This window comes from Callorhinchus milii, unplaced genomic scaffold (genome assembly GCF_018977255.1).
Source record: "Callorhinchus milii isolate IMCB2004 unplaced genomic scaffold, IMCB_Cmil_1.0 Scaffold1, whole genome shotgun sequence".
In the NCBI taxonomy this organism is placed as follows: Eukaryota; Metazoa; Chordata; class Chondrichthyes; order Chimaeriformes; family Callorhinchidae; genus Callorhinchus; species Callorhinchus milii.
Window position 1 is genome coordinate 41,453,440 of NW_024704742.1, and position 16,539 is coordinate 41,469,978.

General features: G+C 37.3%; 1 protein-coding gene across 2 annotated transcripts in view; it reads right to left on the minus strand.

Annotated features, from left to right (window-relative positions):
- Positions 1 to 373: 373 nt before the first annotated feature.
- The window catches only part of lcorl (ligand dependent nuclear receptor corepressor-like), a 51,329-nt gene continuing 35,163 nt past the window's right edge, over positions 374 to 16,539 (minus strand). The window contains exons 6-7 of one of the 2 annotated variants that reach the window (XM_007889032.2): positions 13,768 to 13,864; positions 374 to 1,895 (exon numbers count right to left, since the gene is read on the minus strand). In XM_007889032.2, the coding sequence (XP_007887223.1) occupies positions 845 to 1,895; positions 13,768 to 13,864 (1,148 nt within the window). In that variant the 3' untranslated portion in view covers positions 374 to 844. Of the gene's footprint in view, positions 1,896 to 10,745; positions 11,046 to 13,767; positions 13,865 to 16,539 lie in introns of those variants that run through there. The other variant, XM_042340924.1, reaches the window with a different exon arrangement.

The window sequence follows — 16,539 nt, forward strand, 5'->3', positions numbered from 1 at the left end:
AGATGACTCCTGATAGGTACTATATGGGTAGAGACTTGGAAACAGGTTGCATGCTATCACAGTACAACTGCTGCATGAGCTGGGGAGAAGAGAGGGAAAATATATCCCCCTTCACATATAAAATAAATAAATAAATAAATAAATATCCTGCTGATGGAAAATGATTAAGTGATTTCATACAGTATCTTTTAAAGCAACACCATGTATGTGTATCAGCCAATCCACTGTTGGCATTCCCTAAAATTTGCATTTTAAACTAGTAAACCAAGTTTACCAAATTATCCACAATTTGAGATGCATGTCAGAAATGTGTAATTAATACACAACAGTCAGAACATAGAAATTGCACATAAAGTGCTCTGAAAGTCTTGTTTTTAAAAAAAATTAACGTGTTTGACTCTAAATTTAGTACTCACTTCTTTATCTTAATATGTCAGAGGTTGATTTTTTTAATAATTAATTTTCCTTACCTACTTTAGGTAGTAACATTTGTCAAGTTCATTTTCATTCCTGACTTGGGCTCTGGGAGCCAATCCTATAAAATAATGGTGTGTGACTATTGTTTGCCTGTCTTACAACCCAATCATTGAAAACATTTATATTATAGTATTCTTCTTGCTAAACATTAACTTTTCTAATTCACAATCGACTCCTTCAATTCTACAAGAGCATTAAGATGAAAACTAACACATGCGACTGCACCAAGTATTTTCCTTTTACGTACAGCCAAATCCCTGCTTGAAACTATGCTTTGCCTGAAGGCCAAAGGGTGGTTTTACAATACTAGTTGAGTTAGCATTTACTGTATGGTTAAGCCCATTTGAGTCACAACCTTTTAAAAGGTCTACATGGACTTGTTGCTGCTTTTGGAGCTGCTCGTCCCTGAATTTGTCATATTGAACAGCCCAGTGTCCGATAATCTGAGCTTCTTCTTCGGTGGTGTCTTCAATGTCCCAGATCGTTCTTTTACTTTGTATTCTAAAGTGCTGTGAGGTACTCCATAAATTCCTTGTGCTTTAGAGACACTCATTTTCCCACTCATTACCATCCCAATAGCCTCTTCCAAAATGTCATGGTCATACTGCCGATAACGCCCACGCTTCTTTCTTGGTTGTTTACTGTCTTTCAGACTAATGCGGTCATGACCATCATTTTCAGATGTTACGTCAATGGTTCCATTATTTACGTTAAGACATAGTGGAGAAATGTCTCCATGCAGGAGGAAAGAATCAACACTAGAATGAGTCAAAGGTAAAGAACATTCAATTTTACTCTGCTTAGGCAGGATAGTTTTGAGTTTCTGTAGCGCTGATCCTTCCAGCAGCGAAGAGGTTTTTGATACCTGGTACATAACATCGAAAAGCCCACAGCTGTCAGGCTGGGGTTTGGGCACAGAGCTTGCTCGTACCTGAGGAATTTTTAACTGAACAGCAGGACTACTGACACTTTCAATATGAAGGTTGACATCTTTCTCTTTCAGCTGTGCAACCATCCTTTGCAGGGTTAACTGGTGGAGGTAACTGGAAGCAGTGGGAAACTTTAGCTCTGAAGGTCCCAACTGACTGAGTTTTCCCTGTTCATTACATTGGTTGGAACTTCGTTCTGCCTGAGCTCTTGCCCACAATGCAACTTTTTGCAGTAGAGCATGAGGTTCCCCAAAAGTCTTAGAAAAACAACTCTCAGTGGCATCTCGCATCTTGTTTTTCAATGGTGCTGCTCCTCCTGATAAGGCTTCCAAATTGAGAAGTAAAGTTTGGTGAGGTATTCCATATAGCATGGCTGCTTTGTTCATGTCCAATGCTCCTGACTGAATGTCTTTCAAGGCTTTTGAAAGCAAACCGTCTGCAAATTCAGCACTTCGTTTCACAAGCTCCTCAGTGTTTTTCTGTGGTCTCCTAGGATGGATGGAATGAAACGATGGTAAGCTGACGCATGAGACTGGCACACAGCTATGGAAGGGAAGGGTCCACTCCTTTATTACAGGCTTTGCTTGGGTAACATCACTGCTTCTCTCACTGCTTTAAGTCTCTGAGTTCTGGCTGTTATTGCTTAAAGTTGCAAAAGGTTACAGTTCTGGTAGGGCAGTGCAAATGTATGATTGCAATTTCGATAGCAGCCTTGATATGACATTTATGTTACAGATCAATATTTGTGTTATTATTTCTTGCAGTTGTTAATCCGTGATAGTTGCTTGTAAAAACAAAAATACAACTTTCACAGTTTTAGTGCTTCAATTATCCTTCCTTTTAATTTACTGCATTATAATGTTGTTCTACATCCTAAAGCAATTTGTTAGTAGAAACGTGACGTTACCGCTAAACAAGTAATAAAAGAGTTACCCCTCTTTTCCCAAATAGTGTACTACAATCACAACAAGCTAAAAGCAAATTCCAAAAACATTGCACAAACATAACAAACAGCCCACATCAATACTGCACAAGAAAATTCACAGTGACAAGCCTAAATATGTGACACATTTATCAATGTACTCAATTTTAAAAACAGCTGAGGTAACTTGAGATATCAGGAATATTTGTGGGGAGGTGGGGATAATCTGTTATTTTATACAGTTAACCTAAAATTACAATTTAAAAACAAAAGGAGCATTTGCAGAGTATACTATCCATTTTGGAATTTAAAAAATGTGCATCCTTTATGAGTCTCTGTTATAGTCCATAAAGAACTTCCAATGAATAAAATGATTATTAAAATGGACTTAATTTAAAAAAAACCTTGAAAGTGCCAGAAGTGTCAAGACAAGTTAAATCAATTTATCGATATTGTACTGGTTAGGGTACATATAACAAGAAACTTGTGAGCAACAAGGCCATATTTGTAAACTTAATTCTTTCAACCCAGAAAGATCCTTGACAATGATGATGGCCACTACTCTGGTATTATCAGCAGCTATTTTGTAAGAAAGTTTTAGTCCACTTTCTGCTGTATTTATTGTACTGATTTAACTCCAATTTTTCTTAATTGAGAACTGTAATTACACACATGTAGTCAAGGTTAGCCACTTTAAAATATTCTAACATCTACGTATAAAATGATGGGGTGGGGGGGGGGTGGGGTTATCTTTAGATTCACTGACCTTTGTCAGTACTAACTTTTGTTTAAATGAACACTTGAAGGTTATACCTACTAAAACTACACTTTTGTATTTATTTTAATTTTGATGATGCAATGCAACTAAAATATACGCTTGATTGGGCTATTTCTGAGGCTGAGTGTTAAGATGCAATGTTTTTGCACAGTGTCTACACCTCCAAGTAATCCCTCTTCTTTTCAATGAAAGTAACTGTGACTCACATATCTCCAAGTCAATGTAGTTCTTAAGAGCTGATATAATACGATAGTACAAACTTTTTTTTGCCACATTCTGGAGACTAGTCAACAAGAAAGCTACTCAAAGTATGTCCTCCATTTATGAGAAGGCTTTGGGTTTCTGCACAAGAAACCCCCAATCACGAGTTCTATACTTGAGGTATATTCAATAGACCAATCAAAATAGTTATCTGTGAGTCCTAAGACTATTGCCAAGGAAAAAAAATTTTCCTTGAATTTTAAGGGGATCACTGAAAGAGGTTCTCCCAGATTTCTGCTCCACCCGTACATCCAGTAAAATGAGCAGGTATGTCCCTACCCATCAATGTCCCAGTGGACAAACGACGTACAAAGTCACCAGGCTAAGAAGTTAGAGGGAACAGTAGGTTTTTTTCACCTCAAGACCCTCCTCTTCAACCGTGCTTTCGACCTCCCTGCTTCCCCCCTGCCCTTCCCCCTCCCCCAGCCCGACCTTCAGCTCGAGTCCGTAACTGTCTGTCCAGTGCTTTGGGACATCCTCCCGATGTGAAAGGCGCTATACAAATGTAATTTTGTTGTTGTTGTTGTTTCCCCCCACTTGTCACCCTGAGCATCTCATTTTATCGGAAAGGCATCAGTAACCATTAACTTGAATACATTTGAACTCTGTGATTACCATCAATGTACTTGTAGTCAAGTACTCCATAGGATGCCGGCGTCCATTGCGTCCATTGGTTTAAAAATGCTTAAGTAGCCATGTGTTGGATTTCTATGAAGATCACTGCAGCTAACAGCGTAATATACATCCAGGCATTGTTGCACTTGGGAGCCTACTTTCAAAGCCAAGCACAATGCATAGATCATTTTGAAGTGATCCACCATTAGAAAAACCACACCCGCTAAGGCGTGGAACTGACTTTCTACAAATCTGTGTGGTTTGAAGCTAGAACTTCTCCCAGTTGCTTAGTTCCAGGAATTTGAATACATACAATACAAATCTAAACTGCTTCTCCTAAGCACTCCATCAAGACACTTGGACAAATTAATTGACCAAGTAGATATTCATAGAGCTGTTCATGCCTTCGAGAGGCTGCTGCTACTTAAGAGCAACTTGTAAATACTGTTGGGCCTGAACATGAAATCATACAGACCTTGCACATTTAGCTCACATTGCCAAAGATGATACAAACGTTACTTCTTGCTGAATTCTGGATCCCTAAAGTGGAATCCCTCAAAATCAAATAAAGTTGGATGACTTGTTGGAGTGACCGTTCTGAGCTGCTTCTTCCACACAAAGGCATTCAGAATAGGTCAACGTAAGCCCCCCATCTCACTGTATGCTGCATTATAAAGCAGTGAAAATAAATCTGTTTTCCTGAGCTATCCAATAACCCCACTCAAAAGTAGTCTGCACACTTCCTTGCAGTCGAGAAGTGGAACCCACTCATCTTTCTTGATGATATTCTTTGTTTTATCCTTGTCCTCTTCTGAAAGATGAGAAAGTGCGAAGTCCATCTTGAAAGGAAAGGCGAAGTCTGATTCTTTGGCCAGAACCCTAATCCAAAGCGCTCCAGGACATTGCCCTGCGTGAAAGGCGCTATATCAAGGCAAACTGTTGTAATCCTCACTTTGAGTGGCCTTCAAGTCTCCCCATCATTGTCTGTTGCTAACATTCCATTGTGGAAGAAAATTGCGTGGGCCGTCAGTGAAGATATACGGATCGAGAAGAATTGCGGGTTCTTAGTGCAGAACATCACTAAATTTGAGAGAATTGAATAAAATAGTGGTGATGCACTTCCTAATTAATTCAAATAGGTCTCCTGTTCTGGGACGATTTAAAGTTGGACACTCTAAAGCCCAACAATTTCAACAGTTTTTATCAGGAGCTAATTTCCAAGCAAGTCTCACAAATACTGATACCATGAGTAGATGCAAGACACTAGAGATGGAAGTTGTGGGTATCTGATATCAGAATGCTTCTGTGGAACTAAAACACAGTTTAGGGCTAGATCCTGTAATAAACTAGCAGCTGAACCTTTGGATCTTCAGGAAACTCAAGCTAAATCTTAATCACAACTTGCATTTTTATAATACTTTTAACATAGGATGATGGATCAGAGTGCTTCAGTGACAGGATCAGATGCCAAGTAAGGGTCAAGGAGAGGTTATAACATAGGTTGAAGAGGTAGGTTTTAAGATGGGATTCAAATATAGATAAGAGGAGTGAGAGGAACTCCTAGAGGTTAGGGGGCATAATGACTGAAGAATCAGCCAACAGTGGTGGCGTGGAGATGGGAAAGGATGCTCAGTTAGCTAAGCGGAGCAGAGGAGGAATAGAAGATAACAGATAGGGAGGTGCTAGAGCATGAAGAGATGCATAGGTATCTTGAACTTGATCAAAAATGATCAACGATTTTAGCCAGTTTAAGTAAAAACAATCATTCCAATTTAATGTAGTGATTCAAATGATCTGTAATTCAAATCATTAAAAAAATCCTACGAAAATGCAACAACAAAAAAAATCACTGAAGCAACTTTGGAAGCTTTCGAAAAGAAGACAAATTAACCAGTATTTGGAATAGAATCCAGAATGTGCTCAGAATGAAGCGACTATTTAGCAGTTCACTTAATTTCAATTCTGAAAAACTGAAAGGAGTTTCCTGTGTGACTTCTCAGGAGAACATGGTATGTTTTGGGCAAATGGGAAGCAAGGTAGTTGTCTAGCTTTGGCTAAGCATTCAGCTCCTGCAAGCACATGAAGATTGCTAGCATTGAAAAAGACTTGATGAAAACCCTGTATTAACACTGCACAACATTGATAAAGTATTGACGACGCCTTGATCTCTAAGAATCAGTAGATGTGTTTGAGACCCACAGAATTGTCTTATTGTATGATTAATCAATGGGGGTGTCACAATCTTGAAGTTAAATAAAATGAATCAAGCTTTAAGGACCAGGATTAACATGAACTCTTCGCCCCAACCCAAAATATTTTGACACAAAGTAAAAGAACAAAAATTACATTTTCTTGGCCTGACAAAATCTTTTCTACACCACCTGCAAACACACACTCTAAACTCTGATAATGATCTTTTACTGACCCTTCCCCAATTACCTTAAGGAAACTACTTCTCTGAGTTGAGGGGCACACATCTATAAAATGAAAGGCACAGTCCTTTCCTATTGTATTATAAACCAAACATCCACACAATTAAAAATGATTCATTGCAAAAATCACTGTATTCAACTCTGCTCACCCCCACCCATAATGTATAATGGAATGTAAACTTTACCCTGGGTGTTTCTGAATAGATGTTATAGCCTCTTTTATTTCAAGAAACTAGTGTTCCCAAAGCAAGTGGAACTGCAGCTATGAATGACAGAAGGCAAAATTAATTGTGAACTGTCAAGTCAAATTGATTAAGTTAATGTACTTCCTGAGGAACGATTAACTATTCCTATAGATTAGCAATATATCTGAGATGACTATTAACACATTCTACTTGTGAAGATAAGAGACATGTTGTTATAGTTCCTCTGTGCTTTGTTAGAACAAAAAATAACTCCTAGAATATGCACTTCAATGCCTACTCTGCAGCTGGCTCAACACAAAACCTGAAAGAATGTGTAGGCATGTTTCGACCTCATTTTAACAGCAAATCGGTACAAATATTGATGTATCTAAATTTTAAACAGTACAGCTAGATTATCACAACAAAGCATATACAGTGAAAGTCGGTTAAGCTGGACACATCGGGACCAGCCATATTGTCCAGCTTAAACGGCATCTGAGTTTAACCAAAACACCATTACCTCTTCCCGCCCAGCAGAGGAGCAGCAATGGAGTCTCCTCCCTCCCATTGCCGTTCCATTGGATGGGAAGTCCTTAGAGGCGGCTGAGAGGTGATTGACAATCTTGAAACCGCTTGTGAATGTTTGAGCTCCACCCATTCACAAGCGACTTCAGCTTGTGAATTGATTCCTCCCATTCCATCCCTTGTTTCATCCCCATTCCTCCACCCCCCCTCACTAATTGAGTCAAAATGTCTTGCGAATGTCTGGAGTCCGCTATCAATCAATCGTAATTTGACTCCTCCCATCTCCACCGTGGCTGAATGCAGTCGCTCGAGACACAGTATGCGCGAATGAGTACATTCAGCGGTGACCAGTACAGCATTTTATCTGGATTAACCGGATTGTTTTACAAATTAAAACCGGTTTGTATACAAATGAACTGGGGCTGGGAGTTTGTCCAATTTACTCAGCGTCCAAGATTAACCAGCATCCAGTTAAAGCGGCTTCCACTGTATTCATAATTTTGAAATGATCAAGTCAAACAGTTCACTCCATTCCACTCATACGTCTTCAACAATGAGCAGTTTGGCGACCTTTAAAGATTTTATGTATACTCCTAGTAGTGAAAGGAAATGAATTGTTATTACCATCAATCGCGGCCCAGATGAAAAGCCTCGCTTCCTTTAAAACACTCACATGCACAGCCAAGCACTTCAAAAGTAACAACGCAGATGTTATTTTTGTTGCATACCATGCAGTGGGACATTTAGCATACAATGCTTGTTAAGCGAAGAATGTCACTAATCTCGCAAGCCTGATGCTCTCACATGAACATTTTGACCATCATCTAAAACAAAGATGAAATTAAAAACCCAGTGACAGAGATAAAGAATGTTGAAAGAGCTGGTGAGGTCTTGGTAAAAGTATAGTCAATACATTCATTGGCACTTTGCTTTTATTCATCCATATTCAACAAACAACCCTATTCCAGATATATTTAGATGAAAATTTAAAAATAGTCACATATTAAGCAGTTTTACAGTGTGCTTTAAATTGTTGACTGGGATATTAATTGCTCGAGATTTGTCAATTAATTTCAATGAAGTTTGGAACAGATTCCTGCCTTCTACTCTATTTTACATTAAAATTAACAAAAGAATACAAAATTAATAAGGGAGGCCAATTTAACAAAGGCTTCTAATTATTATTTCACACCCTAATTCCATCTTTCCAGCAGTCAAATATTAAGGGGCATGCATACACTTCACACTGGCTCTCATCCTGGCAGCACACGTACTCAAGTCACTGGCACCAGCTGCAACTCCAGACTGGAATACAATTATAGTTTTGCCTGTACCACCATCTTCTATTAGCTGAACTTCTCCCCCCTTCATCCGTGCCCCCACCCCCCATGCCCATTGAGATGAGCTATTCAACAAATACAGCCCTAGAATAGCTCCTTGCTAAGTAGTTTACACCCAACTGTTCCCTCATAGGAAACTATTGGTTGAAAATAAAACAACACTAGAATGAAGAAATTAGTGATCCCTAACTTTGGTTCCTTTACAAAAGGTCGGTCGGTCCACTTCCTTCCAGGGAGGTTCAAAAACACATTTTTCCAGTTTATTTTTGAGTCAGAAATGGGGGCAGTTGGTGAGCCCATCTCGGCATAGGTTTGTGGTGTAACAATCAAATGAATATAATTAGATAGTAGATATACCTTACATCTTATATATTTAAATTCTACAAGGATGTTCAAATCCCCGGAAGTCTCTTGCTCTCTTTTCCTCCTCCCAGCTATAGTACCCCATCAGTCTTATATCTAAAAACAACCCAATCTTCTTTCCTATTATACCGCTTTCTGCTCTTTTCCCATTCCTAGTTTACTTTCACTTGGATAAACTTCGTCCCTGTACACTTCATCATAGTTTGAAGGTTTTTAAGTATATTATATTGGGTCTTGTGATAAAATTATCTCAATGGTATGACCACCTGATTGTTAAAGATCTGTACGTATTATTTGTGAACTGGGAAATTGCCCCATCGGAGGTGAAACTCCCACTATAAATTGGATAATCAGTTCACGACTCCAATGCTGTACTCGAGGAAAGAGTTCCATTTTCAGATGCCTTATTTTGAATAAGATGTTACCCTTAGGCCCTGTTTGTCTGATCAAGTGAACATTCATTTATCGTATTCAAAATAAATTCTCAGTGTCCCTATCAACTCTCTTCTAAATTAAGTGGTCATTCATCTAATGCTTGTTGGACCTTACTGGTGTAAATTGATGTCATATTTGCCTATAAAACAGAAACTGTTCTTATATAATAATCCTTGCATTTGATATATCTTCTAGATGTCTCAAAGTGCTTCACAGATTATACTGTAAAGAGAATTGATTGTATATTTGTGGGTGAAACGCGGCAGCCAATTGTGTCCCACAAACGGTCTTGGATTGAGTGACCAAAGTATTATTTTTTTTCTTGAGGTATTATTTTTAGGCATGTGGAGTAAGGAAACTCGCCCAAGGTTTCGCCCTGGCAGGAAACAAACCCAGGCCTCTCGCTTGTGAGGCGAGCACTCTAACCACTGAGGTACAGGACTCCACAATTGACAGTTTAGTGTGAAATCCTTCAAGATGTTTTGATGAGGCAAGACACTATAAAAATGAAAGTTCATACTATGAATAGGAGCCATACCACAACACCAAACCCTCTTTTGTCCTAGTTCCCCTCATGACTATCCTTCGTTTTCTTCTTTTTAGCTAATCTAAATCTACACCTTTACTCTCAGTACCCAGTGGCATCAACCTGTGAAGGAGTCCCTCTTCCAGTACTTTGACAAAGGCCTTTTGGAAGTGTCAGTGCACTATTTCTTAAGACTTCTCTGTCAAATTGGGATGTTACATATTCAAAAGTCCATGAGGTTGGTCAAGCAAGATCTACCTCTCTGAAGCAGTGTTAATTTTCATTTTAGGTTATTTTCATGAAGGCAATTTTCTGTTTTGCTTTTCTAATTATTGATGCTAGCCTACTGGGTCTTTAGTTGCTGGGTATGGCCTGGTCACCTTAATTACAGGAGCACATTTGCTTATTTTCAGTCAATTGGAACTTCCCCATTGTTTTAAGACATCTTTAAAATGTCTGTCACTGTATCCAGTGGTACAATTTATCTATTCTAATATCAGAGTTAATTTTCTCTGACTGGAAAAAATATAGCACGGTTGCCAATTTGTTGAAAAGAGGCCTGAAAATTCTCAGGAATTTAGCCTCAAGTCTACATCCTTAAAATTTAAAACAGTGCAGAACAAAATTTTGGAAAATTCAATTTGAACGACAGTTCCTCAAATGAAGATCTTTCCAAAATTTTGCATGATCTTACATTTTAAGGCAAAGGTCTTGAGACTAAGAATTTGAGTATTTTCAGGCCTCAGGGTTCCAGCAGTATAGAAATGTCTATAACAAATTAAATAAAAAGTGATATTCTACTTAGCAGTTTCAGTGGCTGCACACCAACAAAAACATTTTAAACATTTGGAAGCCAAATAAGTTAGGTAAAATTCTGTTTTCTGAAGTATCTGTTTTTCCAGACAAGGGGATATTTAGTCTTGCTAAGAATAGGTAGTAAACTTTAGATCTGTGCGCAAAATGGTGCAGCTCTTGGCAGGGTCCTTTGAGAATTTAATGGCAGCAGCTAATCATTCCAAATCTTAGCTGCTTGAGAAGAATTCAATGGTTGTTACTGTGTTACTGTATGCAATTTTTGAGAACACCAAAATAAAAGCAAAGGCATTGTATTAATGACCTTTATTTGTTGAGATACGGTGCATACAACAGAACCATCTATATCAGCAATAATATGTTTTAAAAATCATGCTATGACAATTTTGATGAGCAACTCACTATACCCACCCTTCTATTGTTTATCATGTTCAGTATCTCCATCTGTAGATTACACCGATTAAAATAATTAGCATTTATTATAGTGCAATAATAATTCAATAAATAATTCAAGTTTAACAATTATTTTAGTGATGATGTTGTCCATGAGAGATGGTGATACATATGACGGCAGAGATATACATATTGCAGGTATGGGCAAACAAAGAAACACTGCCATACAGATCAGATTGCCTCACAAAGTGCATCTGTGGTGTAATGGGGAAATAGAGTTATTGTGATTAGACTATATTCATGAAAAACATCTTCTGCTTCAAATGGTTTCTTTATTTTGAAAGTCCCTATTTTCAGATGAATTCTGCTGGAGAAACAATAATCTATTCCTGGAGATGATTGGGATTTTGTCTATTATGAATGCATTCATTTACTTTATGTCCCCATTTGTCAAGTTATAAGTGTTATAAAAACAATTCTCTCTACAATAATTTTGCGCTGAAAGAAACACATGCAGCCCAGCCCAATTTCAGTGAATAAAATTCAACGTAAACAACTTTAAAATAATCAAATCACAGGCTATATTCAAACACAAAGCTTATAGTGCACAGTACAATATTAACTGGACAGTTATTGGATGCCAAACAAGCAGTAACCTCTCATCATGAGGAGCCTTGAACTTCTTAAAACATTACTACAGAATCTCTAGCATTTCACTATAAAAAACATCTGTTATGTGTTCCTTTCCTTTCATCATTCCTGTTTGGCAGTAAGAAGGGATGTGTGTGTTTGGGGCGGTGGGAGAAGGTTAGAGAGGGGTACCTGACAAACTAGGATGGGTATATAGAGTTATCACGGATAATGTGCCTGACATCCCACACCCCCTATATTCTCTATATGTATGAATTACTTTGTTTGCTTGCTCATCACAAGCCTCAACTTTATCCTGTAAAAAAACAAGGACAGCCATGGCAGTATTAGGCTATCAGGGAGGAAAAAAGCATTTTGTTTGTCAATTGAAATAATTTACCTCCAGGTTTAATTCAATTTAAGTGATGGGGGTAGAAGTGGAGACAAACATTTTCTCCACAAAAATCATAGATGGGTTTCACTGTTGCTAAAGAGTACAGCTATACTATCTTCAATAGCATTAAACAGTCGCTCATATTGTACAGGCAGTAGGGATGAGACAGACTGGTTGAAACAGAATTAATTCTGAACACACAAAAAAAACTAGAACTAGACAAAAACAAACTGGAATGAATAACAAACCTAGAAGATGAAGAGAAACAATATAAATAAATCAAACGTATAAGACATGAGTAGAGCAAGAAAGTTTTAAAAAAGTGAAAGATTGACAAAGAAAGTACTTCACACATTAGGTTGCAATGCTCAACAATGTACCTAAATCCTAGCAAAAACCTATAACCAGAAGATTTAACTCAAAACACTGTCTACAATCTCTGGAGCAAAGTTTTACAAAGTAATTTGATATGACACTTCTGGCACTTTAAATGAAAGAAATAGGAATTGCACAGCAAAATACATATTGGGAGTTCATTCATAAATATGAAAAAGCATAATACGACTTTTTTTTGCAAGTGAAAGCACCCACGTCTGGTGGAGTATTAATTGGAGCCAACATTTCACTGCCCTAGAACACTTATACAACAAATTAAAGATATGGGAGCATTTAAGTTTACTTGTCAGATAGAAACCTGCAGTGAAATAGACTGATCATAAAATAAAGTTAAAATAATCTTTTAAGTTATTAGCGGAGGTTTTCCCTTCAGCAATAATGAAGAAAATAGCTTTGATGCTAAATTGGATAATTAGCTTTTGAAAGGCTATGAGAACGAATGCAACTAATACCAATAAAATACAACCAAGAAGGAATGCTAAGGCAGGAAAATGAAGTGTGCCCACACGCTTTTAAAATTCATAGCACTCAGCATTACTAATCATTTGTCAGGATAGAAATTGCTCACAATCTAACATTTTAGGAAGCCTCAACCATGAAGCTGAAATATTCCACAAGACAAAGAAAGTTACAATGGCTAATGGGCATATTGCTTTTCTTGTTTAATTTAAATTCATTTCATGATTTATAATGAAATTCACATGTGTAAATACGTAAGATATGCATCACTATGCATATGCAGTAATTTAGAACAGTATTGGCTGTATGCTAATACTGACAGGCTACAAGCAATGCTTGGTTGTCCTGAATCACGACATTTCTTACTGACAAGTATACCCATAAACATTTAACTAGATGCAAGAACTTTCAGAAACCTAGATTAGCCAAGGCACAATTGAACAACTGCCACACACATTATTAGAACTGTTCCATTCTTTAGGAATACATCCTTCTTTCATAGGTGTAAAATATTATGTGAACTTTACAAGCTTTTATACAATTTGCTTCCTTAATGCACACTGTCCCAGACAGAATATACTGATAAGTTAACACCTTGCTACTTGACATTCTTACTTTCTGCAAATTGTTTAAAATATGCATACAATCCAGAGCTTTGTAAAATATAAGTACAGTAATGACAGTTTACCAAACTCATCCTGTATTAAGCCTTAACAGTTTTGTCAAGGTGCTTGAAAACTGAGGCTAATTAACGATCACAGAGTTAACAGTAATACAATTGTGAGACAGCGGTGTCAATCTACACATAAATGTCTGATGCATCCTTGGTAAACATGTTTGTTTAAAATATGTAAGAATGTAAAGAACCACATTACTGTCTTCAGTTATACTTACCCTGATAATTTTACAGTGGTTGGTGTAGGACTAGGTCCGGTTGATATTGTGGAAATTACACTATTCTTCTTTGTAGATAGATCAAGCACTCCATCTGCTAATACATAAAAATCTTGGGATTAATGATTTTGAAAATTTTTAAAGCAATTAAAATTCATGTAGATTAAATTGGCAAATTTATACCAGAGATACATTTTCACGTCAATAAATTATCAATAACTCAAATTTTGCCCACAAAATACACAAACCACTTTACAATACATCCTATGAAGTACTTTGAGGCATCTCAAAGATGTGATAAGGCATTATGTCAAATCCAAGGATTATTTAATATTCTTCAAAAGTTTTGTAAGTTATTTTCTCTCTACTGAGGTCTGTTTTTCACTTTAACTTTCTGTATTCTCTCCCCACCACCACCAATCCACTGCTCTCTCTTATGTATGTGGGTTGTGTAAGAACTCGACCATTGGTTAGATATTATACCAGAGTGAAGTTCCTGGGTCAGCTCTATACCTGTAGGGACTACAAATAGGCCTCTATGAACCTGCTTCTAGAAGTTTACCCATCATTAAATCTGGTGTGGGCAACTGTATCAGATGTTCCAGTTGTTAATATCTGCAATAAATCCATGCTTTTGTAACATGCTGGTTCCTGATCCTTCCTCTAATTCACTACTTGAGGTTGCCAGATCTCCAGAACGTTGCACTCCTACTCCTTCATTTCACCATCAATTTATCCACACTTTCACCACCTCAAGACTGGACTTCAATTCTCTCCTCACAAACTTTCCTATCTTGTAGGGAAATCCCTAGCTAAGTTGTAGCTCATACAACTTATGAGTCTGCAGCATATCCCTTTTCCAACTTCAGTCTCTGCGTCCATTATGATCACCCCCGCCAAACTCCACATGTTCTAGAGCAGGGTGGTCCAACTGATCGTTTACAAAGCTTAGAATACAGATGTTCTTAACCTGCATCTGCGATATAATCTTATTGCGCTCCAGGTGCAGATGTCCTGACTTTTTCTTTCACACCAGTCTTGGACACTGAGGTCAATTGGCTGTGCCCTGATTCACCATCAAACTACCGTAACTAATGCAGCACAAAGTATTAAAAATGTATCTTTCTGTGTCTCACTATCATAAGACACATTACATTTGCCCATGATTCTTAATTTTCATTATTTCTCTAGCATTATAAACTGTTCAAGTAAAATTTTCTAGCTTGCCTTGTTCTGCCTCAAATAAATTATGCTGTTGCAAACCAACAGACACAGAATTGTCACTAATGCTAAATCAAAAAAATGTGAACTATTTGTGGCTCCGATGGCTAATTAAAATCTCTAATTTCAGTTGCAAGATAATCTGGCATTCCTGAATTTAGGTTTAGGGCACAATATCTCAAGATCACAGGCCTGTTACAGCAGGATATAGTTACAACAGACTTGCATTTTATTTCTAGATTTAAAATTACTTGGTCTGTTCAAAATGTAAATTTGGTTGAATTGACCAAAACCCATTTCAGATCTATCTTCTAATCGACCAATAAAGAGATGAGGAATAACAGGAAATCATATGCTAACAGAACAAAGTTTACAATTTAAGCATTCTGTGTTAGTTTACAATTACAGGGCAACAGAATAACTTCCCAGCAAGCAGACCTATGCAATCTTTGACATTACTGTAGCAAAACAAGTCCACTGAACAGGAAGGGGTGTAGTGCTACTTTATGTCAACAAACTAAAAGGAAGTTTTAACTGAAAATATTAAACAATTTAATTAAATTGTGAAAGAGCACATTGTTATTATGTTCAACATTTTCTCTCATTCTGTTGTATGTAATTCTTAAGATAGTAATCGGTTTGATTGAACACAAGGTGGCAGTACATGCTTTTGCTAACTGCAGTATATAAGTGAACATACACCCCGAAGCCCTCACACCAGCTCCGATTTCTGCAACCTCCCTGGACTATCAAACTTACCAAACCTGTGTACAACCTGAGTCTGATTTGATCACCACTTTTCCTTTCTACCACACATTTAGTTCCTGACCAGGACTACTTTTCTCCACCTCTGCTGGACTGCCTCCAACACTCTCACCCCAAAGTCACTGAAACCCTCACCTTTGTCACCTCCTGCCTTGATTCCTCAAAAGCTGCTCTCGCCAGATCCACCTACTAAATTCCTTCGAAACTCCAAACTTGCCATTGTATACTTTTTTTTCTTTTGTTCAATAGTTTAATTTATTTGACCATAGATCACCAAAGTAAAACTTTTGCCTTTCTCGAGTACATACTAATCAAGTTTGAATAGATTTCACTCTTCTTACATCTTAGATAGATATTGTATTTTTGACCATCGCATGACAGGAAAAATATAAAAAGCAATAGGGAAAAAGACAAAAGTACATATGAAAGAAAGCAAAAAATTGAGAATAACATGCAAAAGGACAACAATTTACTTAATGTAAAATCTCCACCTGCTGTTCATAAAGAGTGACTTGCTGCTGTTATAGTTACTTGCCAGACTAATTCAGGACTATTTCAAGAACTGTAAAAGATTAGGAAGGACATGCATTAAGATTCTATATAAACCTAAAATGTTAATCAAAGGAATTCAAAAGAAAATTGGAGAGGTTCTTTTCATCAATGGTCATGGGATGGTTTTCATGTCATGCTTTTTTCCATTAAATTTAAATATTCCCCACTATATAGTCATATGCTAGAAATAGGTTTGCCATGCTTACAAAAGACTAATTCAAATTATTTACCAGT